A 19,595-nucleotide genomic window follows, 5' to 3' on the forward strand; every position below is an offset into this window, starting at 1 on the left:
AAATAATAATATTAATAGATTTATATTATTATTTGATTGGCATACATACATACATACATACATACATACATACATACATACATACATACATATACATACAATTAGTAATCAACAGAAAAATGTCATAAATCTATAAGCAATTTTTGACAAAAAATCAGCATTTTTTTACATTTTTTTCAGAAAAAATAAAAATCGATATTTGTGAGCAAGGACGTGTGTTTGATTAATTTTGCAAGGTGTCAAATGTCACACAAACAGCAACTTGCCCATATTCAGCGAAGATCAATTTTTTTGATTTTTTTTCCTTCACGGAATGTAATACTGTGACCAAAGTTGCCCCAAAGGCGGGGTAACTTTGGTCAGGTCATTTTTAACCCATAAAAATTTTTAACCCCTTAAATTGTAAATCTAAATAAATAATAATAAACAAAATATAAAACATTTAATATTATTGACTTTTAGCCCATTGTTCTTTCATTCCTTTGATATGTTTGATGTGTATTGTACATTAAATCAATCTTATTTCACACCAATGAACCAGGGAACTGCTATATTACTCCCTGTGTGAACTTATGCTCATTCACCCTTGGAGGCGTGTCTCGGCGTCCCGTTGCCATGGTGCATTGTTGGATGGTTGTCGATCGGCCTGCAATTACATACCCCAGACAGCAATAATATTGATTCCCGGCAGCTTCTATTACATATCCCCTATTATAAAGTTTATGAAAAATCAACTAAACTGAAGTGGGTCCTTGGGACTATTAAGTCTGTTACCAATTTAGTCATTCATGATATACTAGTAAACTAAAGTAAATATACAATGCTATCGAAATCGAATGTCAACAATCATGATAGGGTGCTTGTTGTTCTACTGTGGTCCAGGTAACCCGGGCAGGTAACACAGTTTGTTCTTTGACTTTATTACTCCAAGAAACTGCATCTACTATTTGATTAGCGGGGTATCACACAACATCTTTAATTAAACTTTGGCCAGAGTGGGAGATTGTATTACATTTCATTGGAAAATAAATGCAATGGTTTTGTTATAGTAATAACAACATCCATGTGATGAGGTCCACGTTGAAAAGAGCAGTCATCGATCGCCAGATTCAACTAGAATAATAAGTCTACTTGAACATAATACTATAAGAACAAACCATATGGTTGATGAATTCCATCATTCCGTCCATCCATCATGAAGGCGCTGGTACTTGATAATCAGCAACAGCAACTTGGAACATAGCTGATTTTTGTATTCAATAACAACATTATTCGTCAGCAAGACGGCGGTGTTTGACTGTGCGTTTTAATATACAAGTGTGTGAGATTTTTCGACAGTGCAGCTACTGATCATTTGGAGGTTTATTCTGCAATTATTTATATGGTTTTTTTTTAAACTGTCAAGTTCTCTTACTTCGTTCGGACTGCCAAGCTGAATTAAGAAGGTGAGATATGATAATTAAACATAATCAAAATTATTCATTGTAAACTAAAAGTAAAAAACTCACACTGCAAAAAAGTGTCAAGAGTACAATCACTCCAAAAGTGTGCAAACCACTCTTTCAAGGTATGAATCACTATAGGCCTATTATCTTGAAAGAGTTTCCACTCTTTTTAGAGTGATTTTCTCTCTTCTTTTGGAGAGTGGGGTTTTCACTCTCTATACATTGTACAATGTAGCCTATCTATCTATAGTTTGTATCCATCTGGCCTATTGAAATTTAGGAATTATCGTTTTCGCGTGTACTTTTTGGACAGGTGTCAAAATTTTTGGTTTATTCCACATTTTGTAATATCTCTCACATAATATGCATGATGTGCATCATGTTGGTGTGTGTTTCAAATTTTGTGTATTTACGCAGTGGCGTAACTATAGTTAGTGGGGGCACAAACAAACTGGGGAAAGGAGCAAATATGGGGAAGGGGGAAAAGGAAAGGGGAAGGAGAAAAAAGGGGAAGAAAGAGGGAAGAAAAGAAGGGAGAAGAAAAAGGAAAAACGAAAGAAGAGGAAAGGAGAAAGAAGAAGCGAAAAGGAAAGAAAAACAGGGAAGAAGAGAAAAAGGGGATGAAGAAAAGGGGAAAGAGGGAAGAATTTTTTAGTGCAGCTTCAAACAATCTATAGGATATACTTAATTTCATTGTGATATTATTTGTACTCTGCTCAAAACCAGGGGCTTCGGCCCCGTGGACCCCGCCGGGGCTTTGCCTGGACCCCACCCCTTTAACACTACGCGGCAAGCCGCTCTAGGTCGCACATAAACAGTAGCGTAGGCAGCGGGGGGCACCTTTGTTTCCAATGGACATTTTATATTGAAATGTCATTGTACAAGGAATACATTTTAAAAAAATCCACATAGCCCCCGAATGAAAAGTATTTAATTATCTTTGTCATCACTCAAAAAGCATTTGGTGTGAATTTTACATCTGGACTAGAGGCTATTAAATTTTATGTGCCTTTTTATTTTACATGTAAAGCCTATGGGGGTGACGATTAGAAATGGACGGCAATATTGAAAAACCCTCATTTTGGGCCATTTTAGACACTAAAATGCCCATAAAAAAAGAATAGCCTCTAGTTCGGATGTAAAATTCACACACAATGCTACCTGAGTGAGTATACAAACATAATTAAATACATTTCATTCCGGGGCTATATCAAAAACAAAAAATGTCCTATACCCTAATGGTTATGGAACAAAGGTGGGGGGGGGGGGGCAGAGTGCCCCCCTGACAAAAAAAATGAAAGACAAAGTGCCCCCGACAAAAAATGAAAGAGAAAATCAGGAGGGCAAAGGAAAAGAAAAAGGGCAAGGAGCCCCTTTTCTAGCAAAATTCAGGGCCAAAATAGTGTAAAATACAAACATTTTCCGCGCTACGCGCGCACATTGTAACAATAAAACCCTTTTTTAGCCGGACAATGGGCGAAGATAGTGTAAAATACCATTTTTTTCGCGCTTCGCGCGCACATCATCCCAATAAGGCCCTTTTCGGGAAGCTCGAAGACATACAGTCTCTATGTATTGTATGATGCAACTGCAATTTTTTTCGTCTGTGCCCCCAAAATTGTATTTCCCCCCCCCCCTCCCCGACCAAGAAAGCTGGCTACGCCCCTGCACATAAATACTATACTTTTGATCAAAAATTGGGAACATTTTAAATCTTAGTAAATCTAAATAAATGTGCAAAATCTAGATTTATTTCTTACATAATACATACATGTGTAGCACTTATATAATTACTATTATACATGCATGCACATGATGTATATAATCTAGATCATGCACCTGACTTTAATGAGTTAATTAGCTCTATTGAATACATCTGAAGGCTATTGAAATAAATGTAATTTTCCTTATACGCGTAGATGCATTTATAATAATTATTTTCGATATTTTTTTATTAATAATTGTTTCTCTTTTCTTTTCCACAGATATAAACTAAACCAGGACATGACAGGAATCAGCATTTTATATTGAGCTCATGACAAGGGCCAAATCTTGGTTCAGATTATAAGGAAGACATTCTAAAAGTTATCAAGAAAAACCTGCAGATATGCCTATCGCAGACTTCTTTATCAGAGTGGATGTGTACACAGTGCATTCGATCAGTGCCATGTGACTCGTGATACTTTAGATAACAATTTTATTTTTAAAACATTTGCTTCTCCAAAACGTCGATGAGCTACATGCATTCGACAAAAGGAACACTTTTACATGTACTGAAACATATAAATCAATATTATAATAATTAATGTGAAACCAGGACTTCTACCAAAAATGGCTCTCCAGAGGGAAAGAACAAAATCAGCGACAGCAATTCCAGTTCGAAATGCATGGTCAGCAACTTCTATCGGTAACTTTAACCAAAGACCAGGAACCGCAATCGGGACCTGTCGAAGATCCGCGTTTAGTGCTATATCGCCACACCCACCGTCACAATCGGAGCAACGCCGCCTAGCTAAACGCAGTCTCTCAGCCGATTCGTTATTCATCATACCAAAAACACAAAGCTTGGAATCCGAATTTCAAGCAGTCTTAGGAAAAACTCTGTTTGAGAAGTCTGTGAATAGTGCTGAAGAAGACATCATGTCTAAAGGAGACTCTATTATAAAATGGACGGATAAGCCGTTATCTCGGAGTGCGAGCGCTGGGAACAGCCCGGCAATGCGACGATCTGGTCCGCCTGTTTTTGAGTACCGAACTGCGGTTACGCTAAGACCAACTCGTTGTACAACTCCATTGGTGAATCAAAACCAAACATTTAGGACTTATTTTCCAAAAGGAAAGTTGGACGTCAACGCGGTAGCAAATGCGCACGGGTTAGTCGGGCATCCATCACCTAATATTACGCCACAGATTCATAGAATTCGAAGTGCCACACACACTAATCTTCGCAACTTTTCTCTGAAGCAAGAATATAATGACAGTGTTAAAGAAACAGCTCGTGAACGATACTGGAAACGTCGAGCAGAGCTTAAGGTTTTGGAGGAATGTATCAAAATGGATGTTATAAATGAGGTTTTGGCAAACGCGGACGTGATGATCGCGAGACGCCAAGAGGAAAGGGCGGCTGTCGCACGAGCAGAGGCTGCAAGGTTAGCCGAACTGGAAAGAATCGAGTTAGAGAAAAAGCGACTGGAGGAGGAAAGACTAGCGAGATTAATTGAAAACGGTGCTCAGACAACTATAACTTACATCGAAGAAATAAAGAACGCGGGAAAAAAACCCGCGAAAGGAAAGAAGAAAAAAGGCAAGAGAGGAAAGAAGTCGGCATCATCTGATGGGGGTAAATCTGGAAAGAGTGCCAAGAAAAAGAAAAAGATACCAAAAGGCGCAGATGACGATTATGATCCAGAGACAATTCCTGCATCCATTTTGAAGGATGAACGTCTTGGAAGTGGCGGTAGTGAAGGTTCGAAAAAACGCGTACGATTCCGCGAAAAACTTACCAGTACTAAAACGATCGGTGGCAGTCGCTCTTCGTCGCCGAAAGGTGGCAAGCGATCAAGCTCACCAGGTGGTAAGAAAAAACGAGGTAAGGGGAAGAAAGGAAAATCAAAAGTGGACCCAGTTGTGACCCCTGTGGAACTCCCTAAACCAGAGCCTCCTCCTGAAGCTCCTCCTGAACCACTGGAGGAGAAAGTGGAAGAACCGAAAGAACCGATGATTCTTCAAATGGATGATCCGCCTGAGTTTGTACTTGCTGACGAGTACAGGACAAAAAATCAATTGGTTGAAGATTGGTTGCATTATAAGACTTGTAAAGTAGCTTCAAGAACTCATCCACTCATCATAGATTTGTAAACATTAACCCCATGGGCACCAAATTGCCTTTCTTTACTTATCCCTCATAGCATTGGTTAATTACATGATCTGAATAACCAATCAAATTAGAGCTTAGATCTCTTAGAACTGATGTTATGTTTTAAATCAACTTCAGCTCGACTAGCTGTTCGTATCATATCTCTGATTGGTCCGATACATGATGTTGCCCCCTTTGTATAGCCAATCAATAGTGTTTTAGATACCGATAAATTCGGGTGATACCCATGGGATTAATTCATACTCGATCGCTCAGTGTACAAACTAAACTATAATCCAAGACCGAATTTAAAAAGACTATTTGCGTATATGACGTATTGTCAACCAGACCGAAAATACCGTACGGTATTACGCAGGTCAGCAACCTATATATACGCCGCGTCTTTGACCTGACTTCAGACGCAAACTATAGTCTTTTTAATTCTGTACTTCGTGTTTGCACAGTTGAACATCGCTGTTTTGTTTTTGTTTTTTAGTTTTGTTTTTGTTTGTTTTTATGACACTGACTGAGGTGTTCGTAAAACAGTAATTGATTTGTTGACATAATGATAGTACATCTAAAGAATGTGTCCAAAGTTGCCCAAGTTTATATGATTGCAGTAAAATCGTGCAAAATCGCATCAAATCCAAACTTGCACATTTGAAGGCGTGCCAACTCAAGGGCATGGGGCACCAATAACGCGGCTTAATCTGCAGCCTCCACGGTCGGATCCAGGAATTTTTGATAAAGGGTGCGCCTTTTGGTCGACGACGAAAAAAATGTGTTAAAGGGGGTTACCCCTTCGAAAACTCAACGGTTTTGGCCCATTGTTTGCTCATGTCCGAATTGGTTCCTTTTTTTTTTAATTTCTTACAATTTTTGTATTTTTTAGTTTTTAAGCGCCCTTTGCTAGTCAAAAAATAGAGGGGCGTGCGCCGGCTGCGCCCCCCCTAAATCCGCCCCTGGCCTCGCTCATCCGGGACTAGCAAGAATGATGGGTATTACTTTTTGTGTTTGCTGGTCACCTGCGTGTAATTCTGGACACCAACTTTTGGGGAGAAAATGAAATTAGCCGCGTGATCGAAGGGTTTAGAATCCCCCTTAATTTCATTCGGGTAAACGTTTTACAAAATTCGGAGCCCAAAAATCTACTCCACCGCGATGCGCGAGTAACGATATATCAATCCCGTTTCAGACTTTTAAACACAAGCATCGCTAATATTGTGGATAAGTTGATTGTCGGGCCACATAAAAGTAAAAATCGTTTCACATCACGTCCCTACCTTTTTGGAAAAGTGTGGAGAGTGAGTTATAGGGATGTGTTTGCTAAATTGACAGCAGTTTTTATCATCTTCGACGATGATACCATACGATCATAAGGGATAAACCCATTGAAGTTCCAAAATAAGACTTGAAAGTGATTTATGCTGACTTTTATTATAAGAAGAACCTAAGAACGTAAAATTTTGAGAACCGATCCCAGAAAGTGAGGAGGGGGGGGGGTGAAACGAATTATTTTTTTTATTTGACCTTATATAAACAACTTAGTGTTTCAATATCAATAATATACATCATATTTTGTCGATAAAGTTAATTCAAATCATGATTGTTTTATTGTTTGTTGCAACACCACATAATTCAATAATAATAATAATTAAAAACCTAACAACGAATGTAACGCGTAGCCACTCTATGGAATTGGTGGAGTAAATATCAAAATAATATCACTTGTTTCAGTCTAACATAATATACGGTTTTCTTAAAAGAATAATCATTTGAAATAATTATATTTTGTCTTCCAATTAAAAGAATAACACGGACCTATGATTTGTCTTCCTGTAATCGAATGTCTAGATAAACTACATTCCAAAAACTGTTCAGTTTTGCTATTACTTTTGAAAACATGTTAAGAATTTCGAAGCATCACGTGTCAATTCCTTTAAATCCTCAAAATGTGCTATTCCAATCTTCCCCGTGGAAGCCATCCCGATCAAGAAACAAGGACCCTCATTGAACAGAGTCACGTGATTGGAACCAGATTTTTGTGAAACACAGGAATGGGAATAGATTTTCATGACAAAGCAGGAAAATTCTGAAAAAGCAGGAAAAAGAGCGTAAAATGTGGCAAAGATCAATCTCCAAAACCGGCTAAAAATAAATAAAAGTGCGGAAATTTGGACAACAAAAAAGCAGGAATTCCTGCTTGGGCAGGAAAATCGCATACCTGGAAGCACGTTTTTGCGCGCCATTGTGCATGCAGTTCATTGTTCAATACCAATTGTGAAATTAATCGTCATCAGCGGCTCTCATCAATCTGATCATATCGTCATACAAATACTCCTTCGCATCAACCGCCCAAATAAAATCCAGATGTCCGTATGTGGTAATCCTCTTGTTATATACCAAATTCTTTATTTTTGGTATCAATCTTCTGATGTCTTTTGGTGTAGCTAGTGTGTCACGATCACCCCAGAATAGGGCTGTTGGTACTTGCATTTTCTCCACGTGGTACAGGGGTGGCCGTATCTGGAAGGATTGAGAAAAGACACCACTTGTTGACTTTTACCAATCGGGTTTTTTTGATTTTTAACTATTTTAGTCTTTAAAATATTGTATTCCGTGCAGAAGATCGTGTCTTAGTCTTTGCATAATTATTTAAAATGATGCAACTGATGAATAATGTCCCCAATTAATTACAATCAAAAAGATTAAAATTTTAAGGTTTCAAGTCAAAGAATACGCGCGTAGATATCATCCCGGTAAAATTGGGCTGAACTGCTATCACTGCATTAATATGGGCAATTATATCCCGTCCAGGCCCGGGATCCAGGCACGCCACAGTATACACTATTAGATAAAAAAGGGTTCCTGAAATTCTACATGAAGACCTGAGCGCAAGAAGACCGTAAGTCCACTTGGCCCCTCAACATGTATACACTAAATTTGCGTATAGTTTGGTAATGTTTTATACATGTTCAGGGGCCAAAACAAATCTTTAAAGACCTTTCATGATGTTTTCACCCTGGAACATGTATTAAACATTATAAAACCCTAAGAAAATATACGTAACTTTAGTGTATACATGTTGAGGGGCCAAGTGGACTTTCGGTCTTCTTGCGATCAGGTCTTCACATAGAGAACAGCTCAAGAGTAGAAGGTGCCAGAAATAACCCCAAAATGGTTCTTTCTGGTCTTTTCAGAACTTTTTTAGTTCTTGGTATATGCACTTTACACACTCTACACACCCCAACCCCACACACTCTCATAAATTTTATCATAAATTACTCAAGATTCCTTACCTGACCATAATGTCTCAGGTTTCCAAGGCAACCATAATCATACATAATAAATTCACCCGATTGCACCATCTGCAGTGTGCATTACAGAAAAGAAAACATACAGTAAACTTAGGTTTCGGTCACATTTTACTGATTTTGCCCGGGTTAATTTTGTTATTTTTAGCCAAGTATTCTGAAATTACAATATAAACAACTGTTGGCAGACTTTCTGTCCATTTAATTAATGCATAAATTCAAAGAAACCCTACTTAGGTCCTACTCTCTTGGTCGTTATAAATTTTGAGTTAACGTTATGTGTAATAAAAATATAATTCATTAAATTGCTTTAATAACATGCATTGCCTCTTAATGTTACAACCAAGTTATAAGTTAAGCACATCAGTTTCAATTAATAACCACAAAAGAGAGAATACATTACTGGTCCGAGTAACTGAACCCTGAGGTACATACAAACCGTTACAATTTGTGTAGAACAAAAACTAATTTGTGCGATTTTTGAATAATCGCTTGCTTGTATAGTTATCTAATTCGTTTGTCAAGTTGTTGGTTTTTTGTCAGCTTTTATGTTGTCGTCGTTTGTTTACTTGCTTACTTGTGTGTTTGTTTAGCCATACCTGTCCCCAGTGATCCATGTTCCATATGGATGTACCAGCCGGCATATTTGATACGTACACTGGTATACGAGAAGCATTCATGTGTTCGCAGCTGTAGCCACCTTAAAGAAGCGAAAAGAATACAAAAATTATATAGATTTCTGACAATTGAGCAGTTTTTGAAAAAAGCGCCAAATTTGATTTTCCGTGCCAATTTGTTTTCGTCCAGCGCATTACCATACACAATCTATGAAAGCAGCTTATTTATATCCTACAGACAAAAGGCTGGTATCTGTTTTCTAAAATATTTGAAGTAGGACTTTGTACTAATTTCATACCTTAAAATACCCAAACAATTTGTCAAAATTGAAAAAAAAAAAGTCTTTTTACCCATATTTTCAAAACGAAGTATTATATAATATCGATTATTGGCTTACTTTGTTCATTTTCTGCTGTATTTTCAGTTAAATACTCGCTCGCTTAAATTGTAGACTTGGGAATCGCACGCATGCTCAGTGTCATTACACTGCAAAAAAGTTGGTCAAATCTTTCTACCTATTTGGTTGGGCAAACTCTTTTACTTATTTGTTGGTCACGGCTTGCCCAATAATAGTTAAATCTAAATTCTTATTGGGCAACCTCTTATTTTGACCATTTATTTTTCTTTATTTTACTACGAGAGGAGTACAGTTGGTTAAGTTTTTGGCCACGTAATTTATATACGACTATTGTGCTAAATAAATCGCATCAGTTGGGCAACTTTGTAGTAAATTGCGTGAATTACAAGCTGTTGGGCAAAAAGATGTAAAAAGTTGAGCAAAGTTTTCGATCATGCGCACTGTTGTCTTTTCATTGAACAACAGTTGGTCAACATTCGCGCGGTTCGGTTCTGGAAAGCACATTTTCGATCTTATCGTAAAATGGCGGATGACGCAGTGGTAGGGGTGCTGGCAGAGTGGGGGCTGAGACAGCTATTTGACACCTTTAAAGGTGAGTTTTCTCTAAATTAATTATAAATACATACATTATTGCACGGTGTTACTTGCCTCATTTCATTCTGACCACTGTGTATGAAAAATACTGAGAAATTTAGTGAAGTTGTTTTACGACATGTACGAGTCAGACACCCGTGATATGCACGCATAGCCATGCATACATGATGACAGTCTGCACTGAGCAGTTAATAAGCTTACGTATCAGTTTTTATTAATCAATCAAGTATTTGAAAATAACTTCACTAAATTTCACAGTATTTTTTCATACACAGTTGTCAGAATGAAATGAGACAAGTAACACCGTGTAATAATGTATGTATTTATAATTAATTTAGAGAAAACTCACCTCACAATTGAAAAATGTTTGCCCAACTATGTTTGGCAAATATTTTGCTTAATAGTTAAGCAAAAAATAAACCAACGTATGAACCAATAATGTGTAAAATGCCCAACAGTTTAATCAAATTTTGTCCAACAATTGGTCCAATCAACTAGATTAGTTATTTTGCCCAACAGTTTTATCAAATATTGCCCAACAATTAGTGAAAAATATTTACCCAACTATGTTGGTTAAATATTTTACTTAACAGTTACGCAAAAAATAAACCAACATATGAACCAATACCATGTAAAATGCCCAACAGTTTGATCAAATTTTGAACAATAATTGGTAAAAAATATTTGCCCAACTATGTTGGGTAAATACTTTGCCCAATATTTGAGCACGTTTTTGTTAACCAACTGTTGGTCATAATTTTTGTACAACTCTTGTTGGTCAAATTTTGACCAACTGTTTCATGTGTTGTATATAGACCAAACTGTTGGTCATTTTTTTGACCAACATTTTTTGCAGTGTAGGTTTTACTGCCTGATCAGAATTTCAACCAAATCAACAGTAATAACTCTTGTAGTGAGCTACCAACATTTAACCACAAGTTGCCTCAGGCAAATCTCACATCTGGGAACTAAATACCACACAAGATCATTTTATGTGCATTGTAACTCACTGACCCATCTGCATGTGTCATACACTGCTATATCGACCACCTGGTGAAATGGTCACCTCATTGACAGATACTAACCCCAGGAGGGATTTCAAGTTACGATCAATTCTGTTCAGGTAGGTAAACCTAATGGTGAAAAACGACGTCAATTTAGCACTGAGCATGCGTGCGATTAAATTTCTGCCAAAGCGATGGATTATAAACTCAGTGTTACCTGCCAAGAAGAGAACACTTTGACAAATTGATACCGTTATCTCGTTGTCACATAATGTATTTGCTAATACGTCAAAGATAGGTCGGTGAGGAAGGAACATGTAGTGTCCTAAATCGGCTAGTCTGTCCTGCAGGAGAAAACATTATGAGAAGGGAAGAATTCTTTATCGGGTCGTGACCGTCTATGTCATGCATGCCCCCTAACTCCCCCTGTCATAAATTCTATGAAATCTAAAAGGCGTACCGACCGGGGGACTTGCCCCTCCTGGCTCGAAATACCGGGACAAAATCGATCAAAAGTTGTAATGTGAATCTTCCTTGGCCCAGTTTTAAGCCGCAGTTGTTCAAATGTGACCCTAGAGGACAAAAATTGATCTTAAACATTTTGCTTACATCTCGAAAACTGTTCATCGCAGATAGGTCAAAGTATAGGCTACCTACTTTTTCCGAATTATTATGACCTGAGGAATACATTGGTGGAGTTTAACATAGTCTTAGCACTTTTGTATTAGGGACCATGACCTTTTCCCGCAAAACGGCTGGTCAGATTTTTTGTTTCCGTCTAAGTTTTTGTAATCGGCGTTTATTATTGTGCTAAAATTGCGTGGTCCTTCTTGACGGACTACCGCAACTGGTAATGTAAAGTAATGTCGACATGACGACAACCAACAATGTCGGCGCGTCCATCTTACCACTATCCTTTCGTATATTCCAGTATCAGCTAAAATTCTGACAGCACTCGTAATGAACTCCACCGTTGTCACCGGTCCCAGAGCGAAAAACATCTTCACTTTCCTGCCGAGTTCCGGGTCCCGTGAGAATGCCGAAAATGCCATTACGGTCCCTTGTGAGTGTCCCACGTAATATATCTGTTTGTGTCCCGTAACTCTCAGAATGTAGTTGATCATAGCAGGAAGGTCGTATTTAGCCATTTCATCCCAACTGAATCAGGGAATAGCAAAATGAGATATAGGTTACACTAAAATATAAAAATTCGAATTTTTACGGTATACGCAATTGCTGCCGACCAGGACTTTAATCTATCGCATAGAAGCCTAGCCTGTAAATTAGGTGACATTTTCAAACATGTCAGTCAACATTTATAGGTAAATTTTCACGGGAAAATTTTCTGCACACGTGACCAATGCGTATCAATATGAGTGTAACCTCGACCCTGATCTCTGACCCCGGTGGTGACCTCGCTATTATAATTTTGAATTGGAATAGTATTCTTGGCCGCAATTTTGATAGAAATTTGTGCATTGCAAATTTATTGAATATTATGTAATCTTAATTTCTTCACGATATCATCAAAACGTAATTTCAAAAATATCTACGGAAACTTTTGCCATAATATTATTAACTTGCGACAAGTAACTTATTTTGCATCAAAGGAGGAATTCTTCCTATTCAAATATATGGGAAGACCACCCGCTGTGCTCGGGGTCACATAATGCTAATATGTCTGCGCCCATGGGTGTCACGTGTCCAGAAAATTTTCCCGTGAAAATTTACCTATTAATTCTGACTGACATGTCGAGAGACCAGTACCTAATCTGCCTCATCACCTTAACTATATTATACTTTGACCAAACCTTTGTCAATATACAAAAGATGATGTTTTATATTCTCACCTCCAGTACCAGAATTCTTTCTCATCTTCGCGTAGACTCTCATGCTTCATACTGTATGTGCTGCCACGGGCATTACCAAGCCACACATCATATCCAGCATCTGCTAGTATGAAACCAAGGCTCTGATTGGCTAAATTGTCCACCCAGTTAGGAGAGGCACCCAATAAACCGTGTTGTAACAAAACAGGAGGTCTTCTTCGAGCTGTGAAAATATTTTGTAAAGAAATAAACAAAATATGGTGCGCATGCTTCCGTCATCCGATGGCGGAACATAGTTGGCTGGAACTCCGGGTTTAGACCTCCAATATTGGATTAACAGTGAAAGAAAATGTCACTTGCTTGGGGCAAGGGGCGGGGATCCCAATTTACGCACACGATACGCGTTTGTGATGTTACTACCGCGGCTAAGGTGACTTTGATTTTATGTCGCGTCAAAAATGGAAGTTAAGAACACAGCTAAAATAAACTTGTCATAACGCGCTAAATATGACCGGGGTCTGGATTGATATGCATGTATATTATGATATGAATGCTAAAAAATGTGTGCCTATATATGGGATGATATTTTTTTGGTAAATTGTCTACCAATAAACACCGTCATCTCCCACCAGTGTCCCAATTGGCCGCCATGATTGTTAACCCCGCTCTATATCCTTCTGACATGTAGCTCTGGGACTGTCGAGATTCTCTTGCTTAATTTCTCCAATATTTAACACTAAAACTTACCTCCGATATGCCCATTACGTAATCCATGAGGAATTCTCTGCACTCCCAGAATGAAACCATCCTCAGTTCTGACTCCATGCTCCTCAACGGGGTAGCCTTTACTGGTTATTAGACCACTCTATAGATAAGGGAAGGAAAGAATGTCGAAGAGTGATTGAGTGAATGCGCATGAAAAAAAAAAAAAACTGCTAAGCCTCTTATCTCAGTTAAGTTAATCTTTGGATTGTTAGTGTATTGAGACACCATTAAGCTTTAGCGAGTCATTAGATACACCACTAAACAGTCAAATGACTCATAACGACTCATCATTTTTCTTGTCTTACCTTATTTAGGAGAGTCTTTGGTTTGTAAGTGTATATTGAGACACTATTAAGTTTATTCAGTCATTTGACATTACAGGTTACTCAAATAACTCAAATTACTCAATGTACTTGATTTTAACTCAGATGTATTTCTATATCTTATTTGAGTCGCCATTTCCGCCAAATTGTCCCATTTTTCATGCACGCAATCCTTTGCAATTTTGGTTTTGTGTATGAGTAACTATAATATGACCCGTTAACAAAGCCATTTGTGGCTGTCGGTCCACAGAGTCCATGTTCAAAATAGAAGTTAAGGATTTATTTCAAGCGCATAACGGAGAAAAAATTTTGAACCAATCCCATTAACATGACTGCACACTGCCTGTAAAGTTTTAACGATAATTTGAGATGTAATTGACAATATTTTATAGATATTTAACATAAATTGGACTGGATATGGACTGGACATGGACCGGTTTAGCGTCCGAGTCGGAGCCGCGCTAAGTTCTTTAATAAGTTTGTGTCCGAGTACGAGCCCCGGGTGTGAGCTGAGTCCAACAAAATGTGGACTCGAGTCTGAGTCCGGAGGGTAGGCCTATAATGCATCCGATTATAAACTTCTTGCTCCTCAATGTGCCCCAAAAATGTCCAAAGCTTTAACCGAGGTTGCTCCATATCCCCTGAGTTAAGTTATGTAAGTCGGTCCAGAAAAAAAGGCTTAATAATGTTACTAATAATGCTCTTACCACGTTGTATTTAGTCTCTGGGTCATACTTGAGTCGTCTGTCCAATTCCTCTGTACTGTAAGGCAGCGAACAAAATGATTCTGGCCGATCTGACCAAAATGCATCTTTATCGATATCAAGCTTCAGTTTGACCAAGTCAGAAATATTCATCGGCTTTTGCGTTTCCTTTTCATCGCATCCATTGTTGTCAAGTATAGTCTCTATTATTTGTTCACTCTGCGGAAGATCACCTGGGAAATTTAAAAGTGAGGCTGCTATCGTTGGGCTGTTTAAAATATATAGGAAAACCAACAAAATGGCAAATTTGCTGTCAAGCATGATTTCTTGTGACCTATGGTGAAGTATACACACAATAACAGTTTATAGCAGCATATTTTGTTTACGCATGATAAAAAAATAAAAGTGCGTTGAACTTCTGATGAGCTATTCCATTTGAAATCTGTCATACCCATGTGTAAGATTTGAAACAAGTCTTCCACAGAGGGAGTATGTTTTTCAGATGGATGGTTTGGGTTAGTACAGCTCTTGGACTCTCATACCTGTGTGATGTTCTACTCCCTATTCCAGAAAAATACAGAACTATTTTTTTGGGATTAAAAAAATATTATCCTGTTTTGCCAAATGAAACATAGCTATATCCTAATCCTTTAGTTAGTCCTAACTAGCAATAAAAGTCAAATTTCAATATTTGGCCAATTTTTGGAAATAAGGGCCAAAAACATGCGTTTTAGGGTGTTTTTCGTATGCTGTGACAATCAAGCCCAAAGACTTGTACTAAGACTAATTTCAGTTTATGCAATTCTAATTTTTGGAAAAGACATGTTTCCTTCTTATAACCAACCTTTTAATTAAAGTAACACAAACAAAAAAGTGACAAATTAGAGCAAAATTTCATAATACTCAAGATTTTGAATGCTTAGACTTGTTCCAAGTCTGTGATTTTTGTGACTCGATTGTCAGAAAACATGCCGAAAATGCATGTTTTTGGCTCTTTTTTCAAGAAATTAGTAAAATAATGAACTTTTTCTTTTATCTCCAGTTAGGACTAAATGAATGATTAGGATTGAGCTACGTTTCATTTGGCAGAACTTGATAATATTTTTTTAATCCCAAAAAATGAGTGCTGTATTTTTCTGGAATGGGGAGTAAAGCTGGTTTCATACTTTCTGCCGCTTGCCGCTGAGCGGCATGACGCTTCATCATGCCGCTTGTACTTTTCTGCAAGCGGAGCGGCACACCGCTAAGCGGCAGCGGCATGACTCTGAAAGCTACTCTTGCCGCTCAGCACCGCTCCAAAATCGTATTTTGTTCTCATACGTCAGAGCGGCACCGCTCCGAGTTGACTTGAATTCAACTCCCAGCGGTGCTGCCGCCGCGGCAAAGCGGTGGAGTAATCGATATATCGGCTTGCCGCTGGTCACCGCTAGCGTTTTTAGTGAGATTGCGCAGTGAAGTAAAATCATCTTCAGAGCGGCAAAGCGGCAAGCGGCAGGAAAGTATGAAACCAGCATAAGGTACCCCAGGAATATCTTCGCTCGCGATATGTACCGCGGTTGCGCCAGTTGACGGGGTTTTGGGTAAATTATTTTGAAACCCATACTCCCTTTGTACATATATATTCCACAAACGGATTGAGTATTTCAAATGGAGGTTATCTAATTGTCTATTCTATTTAAATCTCATACTCCCTCTGTGGAAGACTTTATAGCAAGTCTTCCCACAGGGAGAGTGGTGTGTGGGTTTCAAATGGAATAGCGCAATAGTTTCAACTGGACTTAGGCCTTTAGTTTGCCATGTTTGTACTAAATTAATCCAGGGTAGACTTTGGTCTATATACATTGGATATCTTCCACGTTCTTGAAGTTGCCCTTATTTTTGGTTTAATTGTTTGATACGATATTTTCAATGAAACTTGATAGAGGATCAAAAAAAGGTATACCGGTACCATTATTTTTGACCAAAGAAATTGTTTTTGGAAATGAGACAACTTTGGGAGGGTTTAAAAACGATTCCTCCATCCACAGATTTTTTATTTTTATTTTTCAAATCAACGAAATGTATGTCAAGTTATACAAAGAAATGTTTTGTAATTTTAGGTGGGTATTTCTTTTGAACCCTGTATTATGACACTATTGACCATAACGTTCAAAATTATATTATATTTTTGGCATATTACATATACACAATACAAACAACAATTGCATGACCTGAGACCAGCTAGGCACCCAGTCTTTTTTAAAACTTCAGGATGTCAACAATTTTGGGGGGAAAATACCGAAACATGTCCCCCTTGTATTGTAAAATGGTTCCCGGTCGCACGGAATAACCCTCTCTTTTTTTTTTTTTTTTTTTTTTTTTTTTTTTTTTTTTTTGCTTTTCATCCAATGACCCACTTTTTGGGGTCAATTCTTTCACCGAAAGACCTCTATTTTCGAACTGCTGGTGCCCGCACATCCGACACCCCGACACACACTCATAAAATCAGGAAACTATACAAAATAATGTTTTGCTGAAAGATTGCCCACAACCTATTTGTTTTTTATTTCGAAAAAGTCTTTTACGAAACTTAAAACATGTTTAAAGCTATTTCTTAACTAATTAGTAACTTGAAGAAGTGAAGCTCAGACGAACTGGCACTATAATAATAAAGGAGAGAAAAAATCAGAACCGTTCGGATTCGAACGTAGACGTAGAATATTTGATGTAACATCTAATCTATTCCCATTTTATTTCCAGTAATATTTAAGTTCTAACGAATGTTTGAAGACGTAGGCCTACAATCGATAATAGGCCTATGTTACGTAGAATGTAGAAAAATGTTATCGATTTTACGTCATCAAACATTCGTTAGAACTAGGGTGGTATTAACCCTGGAATTATGGAAACTTTTGGGCCTCATAACTATAAGTTGTTGATGTAATATGTCTTACACTATATATGTTATGTAGAATGTCTGGTGGAAATATTACCCTTTAACAGTGGAAATAGAATGGGAATAGATTAAATAACGTAGATCATGTTACATCGAACATTCTACATCCACTAAAAAGTATGTAGGGTCCTTAATATAGTATATAATATCTGATAATATTAAAATACCGATGCAAATCATCATACAAACTTAATTACTGGATAACCTACCATCCACACCTGACGTTGAAATCACGTTGAAATTTCGATTTGCAAATGGAAGTTCAACCTGACTTCAACCTTCTTAATTTTTGCATTGAAAGTTGGTTGAAATCAGGTTGAAATCAGGTTAGGTTGATTCAATGTCGAAATCCTAACCTGTTCCCACTGGGTAGTAGGCCTATCTGGGCACTTGGACATTTTTGGAGTCAAAACTTTTTCCCCCCCCCCCCTCCAGAGAACAACTTTTTGACCCCCTTTTAGACATACAAAACTTTTTGACCCCCCCTTCTGCAACTCAAAACTTTTGTGCCCCCCCCCACACACACACACACTTTGCCCAGTCCCCCCACCAAAGTATTTATGAACGGTCCCTTACCCCGCTGACCGAAGTTACCCCATTTTACGGTAAGCCGGGACGGTAAGCTATAGGCCCCTAAAAGAAAGAAAGAAAGCGTAGAATTAGTAGGACTCATTCTGTTTAGTTACTTATTTTATTAGTATATATTTATGGAACTTTGACCACTGGAGACGGGGTAATTCCATTGCTATGATTGAAGAACTTTTGGCCATGTATGAATTCAAAAATTATCATGAAAATAATATTGTTATGTTCAGGCGCGCAGGAACCCACTGGAACCCTGGGAAATATCAGATGATGGTGGATGCGATATCGCTATTTTTGACGTCGCCATTGGATTAACACATAATCATGAAATCTTCACAAACAATTCTAAATTTGTTATGTGGTGTCAAAGCAAAATTATCTTACTCTAAAACCGTTGGGGTTCTATATAGTCTCCACAGCAGCCAGTTTGGTTCCGCTCCCTCCACACAAACAGTCTGCCAATGATCACAAACTGGTCCTTTTTGATTCGCTAACGGTTTTCTGCCGACGTCATCCAGCTTGACGTCAAACAAAGCTTCAATTGGTCGATCGGGTAGACGGCTACTTTATTATTCATGAGCAATTTTGACCTGCCATCTCGCCAGCTGAGTGAGGTCAATCAAGTTCCCGTATGTACAGCTCTACGGCTACAATCGTGTAGCCAATCAGAAACGGCGTTATAAGTGGCAATTGGCAGACTGTTTGTGTGGAGGGAGCGTAACCAAACTGGCTGCGGAGGAGACTATGCAAAGTACCCCACTGCAAGTATGTTAATTGTCCATGATACTCGCTATATAACGGCGCGCGTGATTGGTCGAGAGCCGGGCATAAACAGCGTTTATGCCCGGTGGCCCGGATGTGCGATCTCGGGGTAAAGAAAACGAAGGAAATTCATCGTTTTTTATGATGTTCCTTGTTATCTTTTGTCATTATTTTGATGAAATAAGAATCTCAAAATGTTCTGGTATGTATGAACGGGGTTCATTCAAGCGGCCCCTCGGGCATAAACAACCGTTTAGTCATGAAAATATATGAATGAACCCCTAATTTATAATCGCTAACCGTGTATTGTGAATGGGGCTGTCAGCCCTGTATCTTCGCCAGCCTCGTACGTCCGAATTGCGTGTCCTATGCCGCCTGGGAAATATCAGGTACAGGAAAAGTTGCACGCCCTCTTTTGTTCATGACCTTAATTGCTTAACCTCGTCCTTAGCTATTATCCGGTACCCTTTCCCTACTCAGGATTTTGTATACACAGAGTGAAA

The 19,595-nt window shown here is 38.2% G+C and overlaps 2 protein-coding genes across 2 annotated transcripts; one reads left to right on the plus strand and one right to left on the minus strand.

Annotated features, from left to right (window-relative positions):
* The first annotated feature begins 898 nt into the window (after window positions 1-898).
* On the plus strand, window positions 899-6,220 carry LOC140140011 (uncharacterized). The gene is made up of 2 exons (XM_072161820.1): window positions 899-1,445; window positions 3,431-6,220. Exon 2 carries the CDS (start codon window positions 3,777-3,779, stop codon window positions 5,301-5,303), a length of 1,527 nt encoding a protein of 508 aa, XP_072017921.1. The 5' UTR covers window positions 899-1,445; window positions 3,431-3,776; the 3' UTR covers window positions 5,304-6,220.
* Window positions 6,221-7,013: 793 nt separating this feature from the next.
* Window positions 7,014-14,963, minus strand: LOC140139045 (lysosomal acid lipase/cholesteryl ester hydrolase-like). Its single transcript, XM_072160827.1, has 7 exons — window positions 14,814-14,963; window positions 13,766-13,883; window positions 13,040-13,241; window positions 12,076-12,347; window positions 9,215-9,315; window positions 8,601-8,669; window positions 7,014-7,827 (listed from the first exon to the last, which is right to left on the minus strand). Exons 1-7 carry the CDS (start codon window positions 14,961-14,963, stop codon window positions 7,588-7,590), a joined length of 1,152 nt encoding a protein of 383 aa, XP_072016928.1. The 3' UTR covers window positions 7,014-7,587.
* Window positions 14,964-19,595: the final 4,632 nt, after the last annotated feature.

This window comes from Amphiura filiformis, chromosome 18 (genome assembly GCF_039555335.1).
Source record: "Amphiura filiformis chromosome 18, Afil_fr2py, whole genome shotgun sequence".
Classification (NCBI taxonomy): Eukaryota; Metazoa; Echinodermata; class Ophiuroidea; order Amphilepidida; family Amphiuridae; genus Amphiura; species Amphiura filiformis.

What these genes read in the sequence shown, in the direction of transcription:
- LOC140140011 (XM_072161820.1), top strand. Translation starts at nt 3,777, where the DNA reads ATGGCTCTCCAGAGGGAAAGAACAAAATCAGCGACAGCAATTCCAGTT.
- LOC140139045 (XM_072160827.1), bottom strand. Translation starts at nt 14,963, where the DNA reads ATGAATATTTCTGACTTGGTCAAACTGAAGCTTGATATCGATAAAGAT. An exon ending in AAAGAATTCTGGTACTGGAG is followed by an intron (nt 12,348 to 13,039) that starts GTGAGAATATAA and finishes TCCCTGATTCAG; the next exon opens with TTGGGATGAAATGGCTAAAT. An exon ending in ACCTGAGACATTATGGTCAG is followed by an intron (nt 7,828 to 8,600) that starts GTAAGGAATCTT and finishes CAATCCTTCCAG; the next exon opens with ATACGGCCACCCCTGTACCA.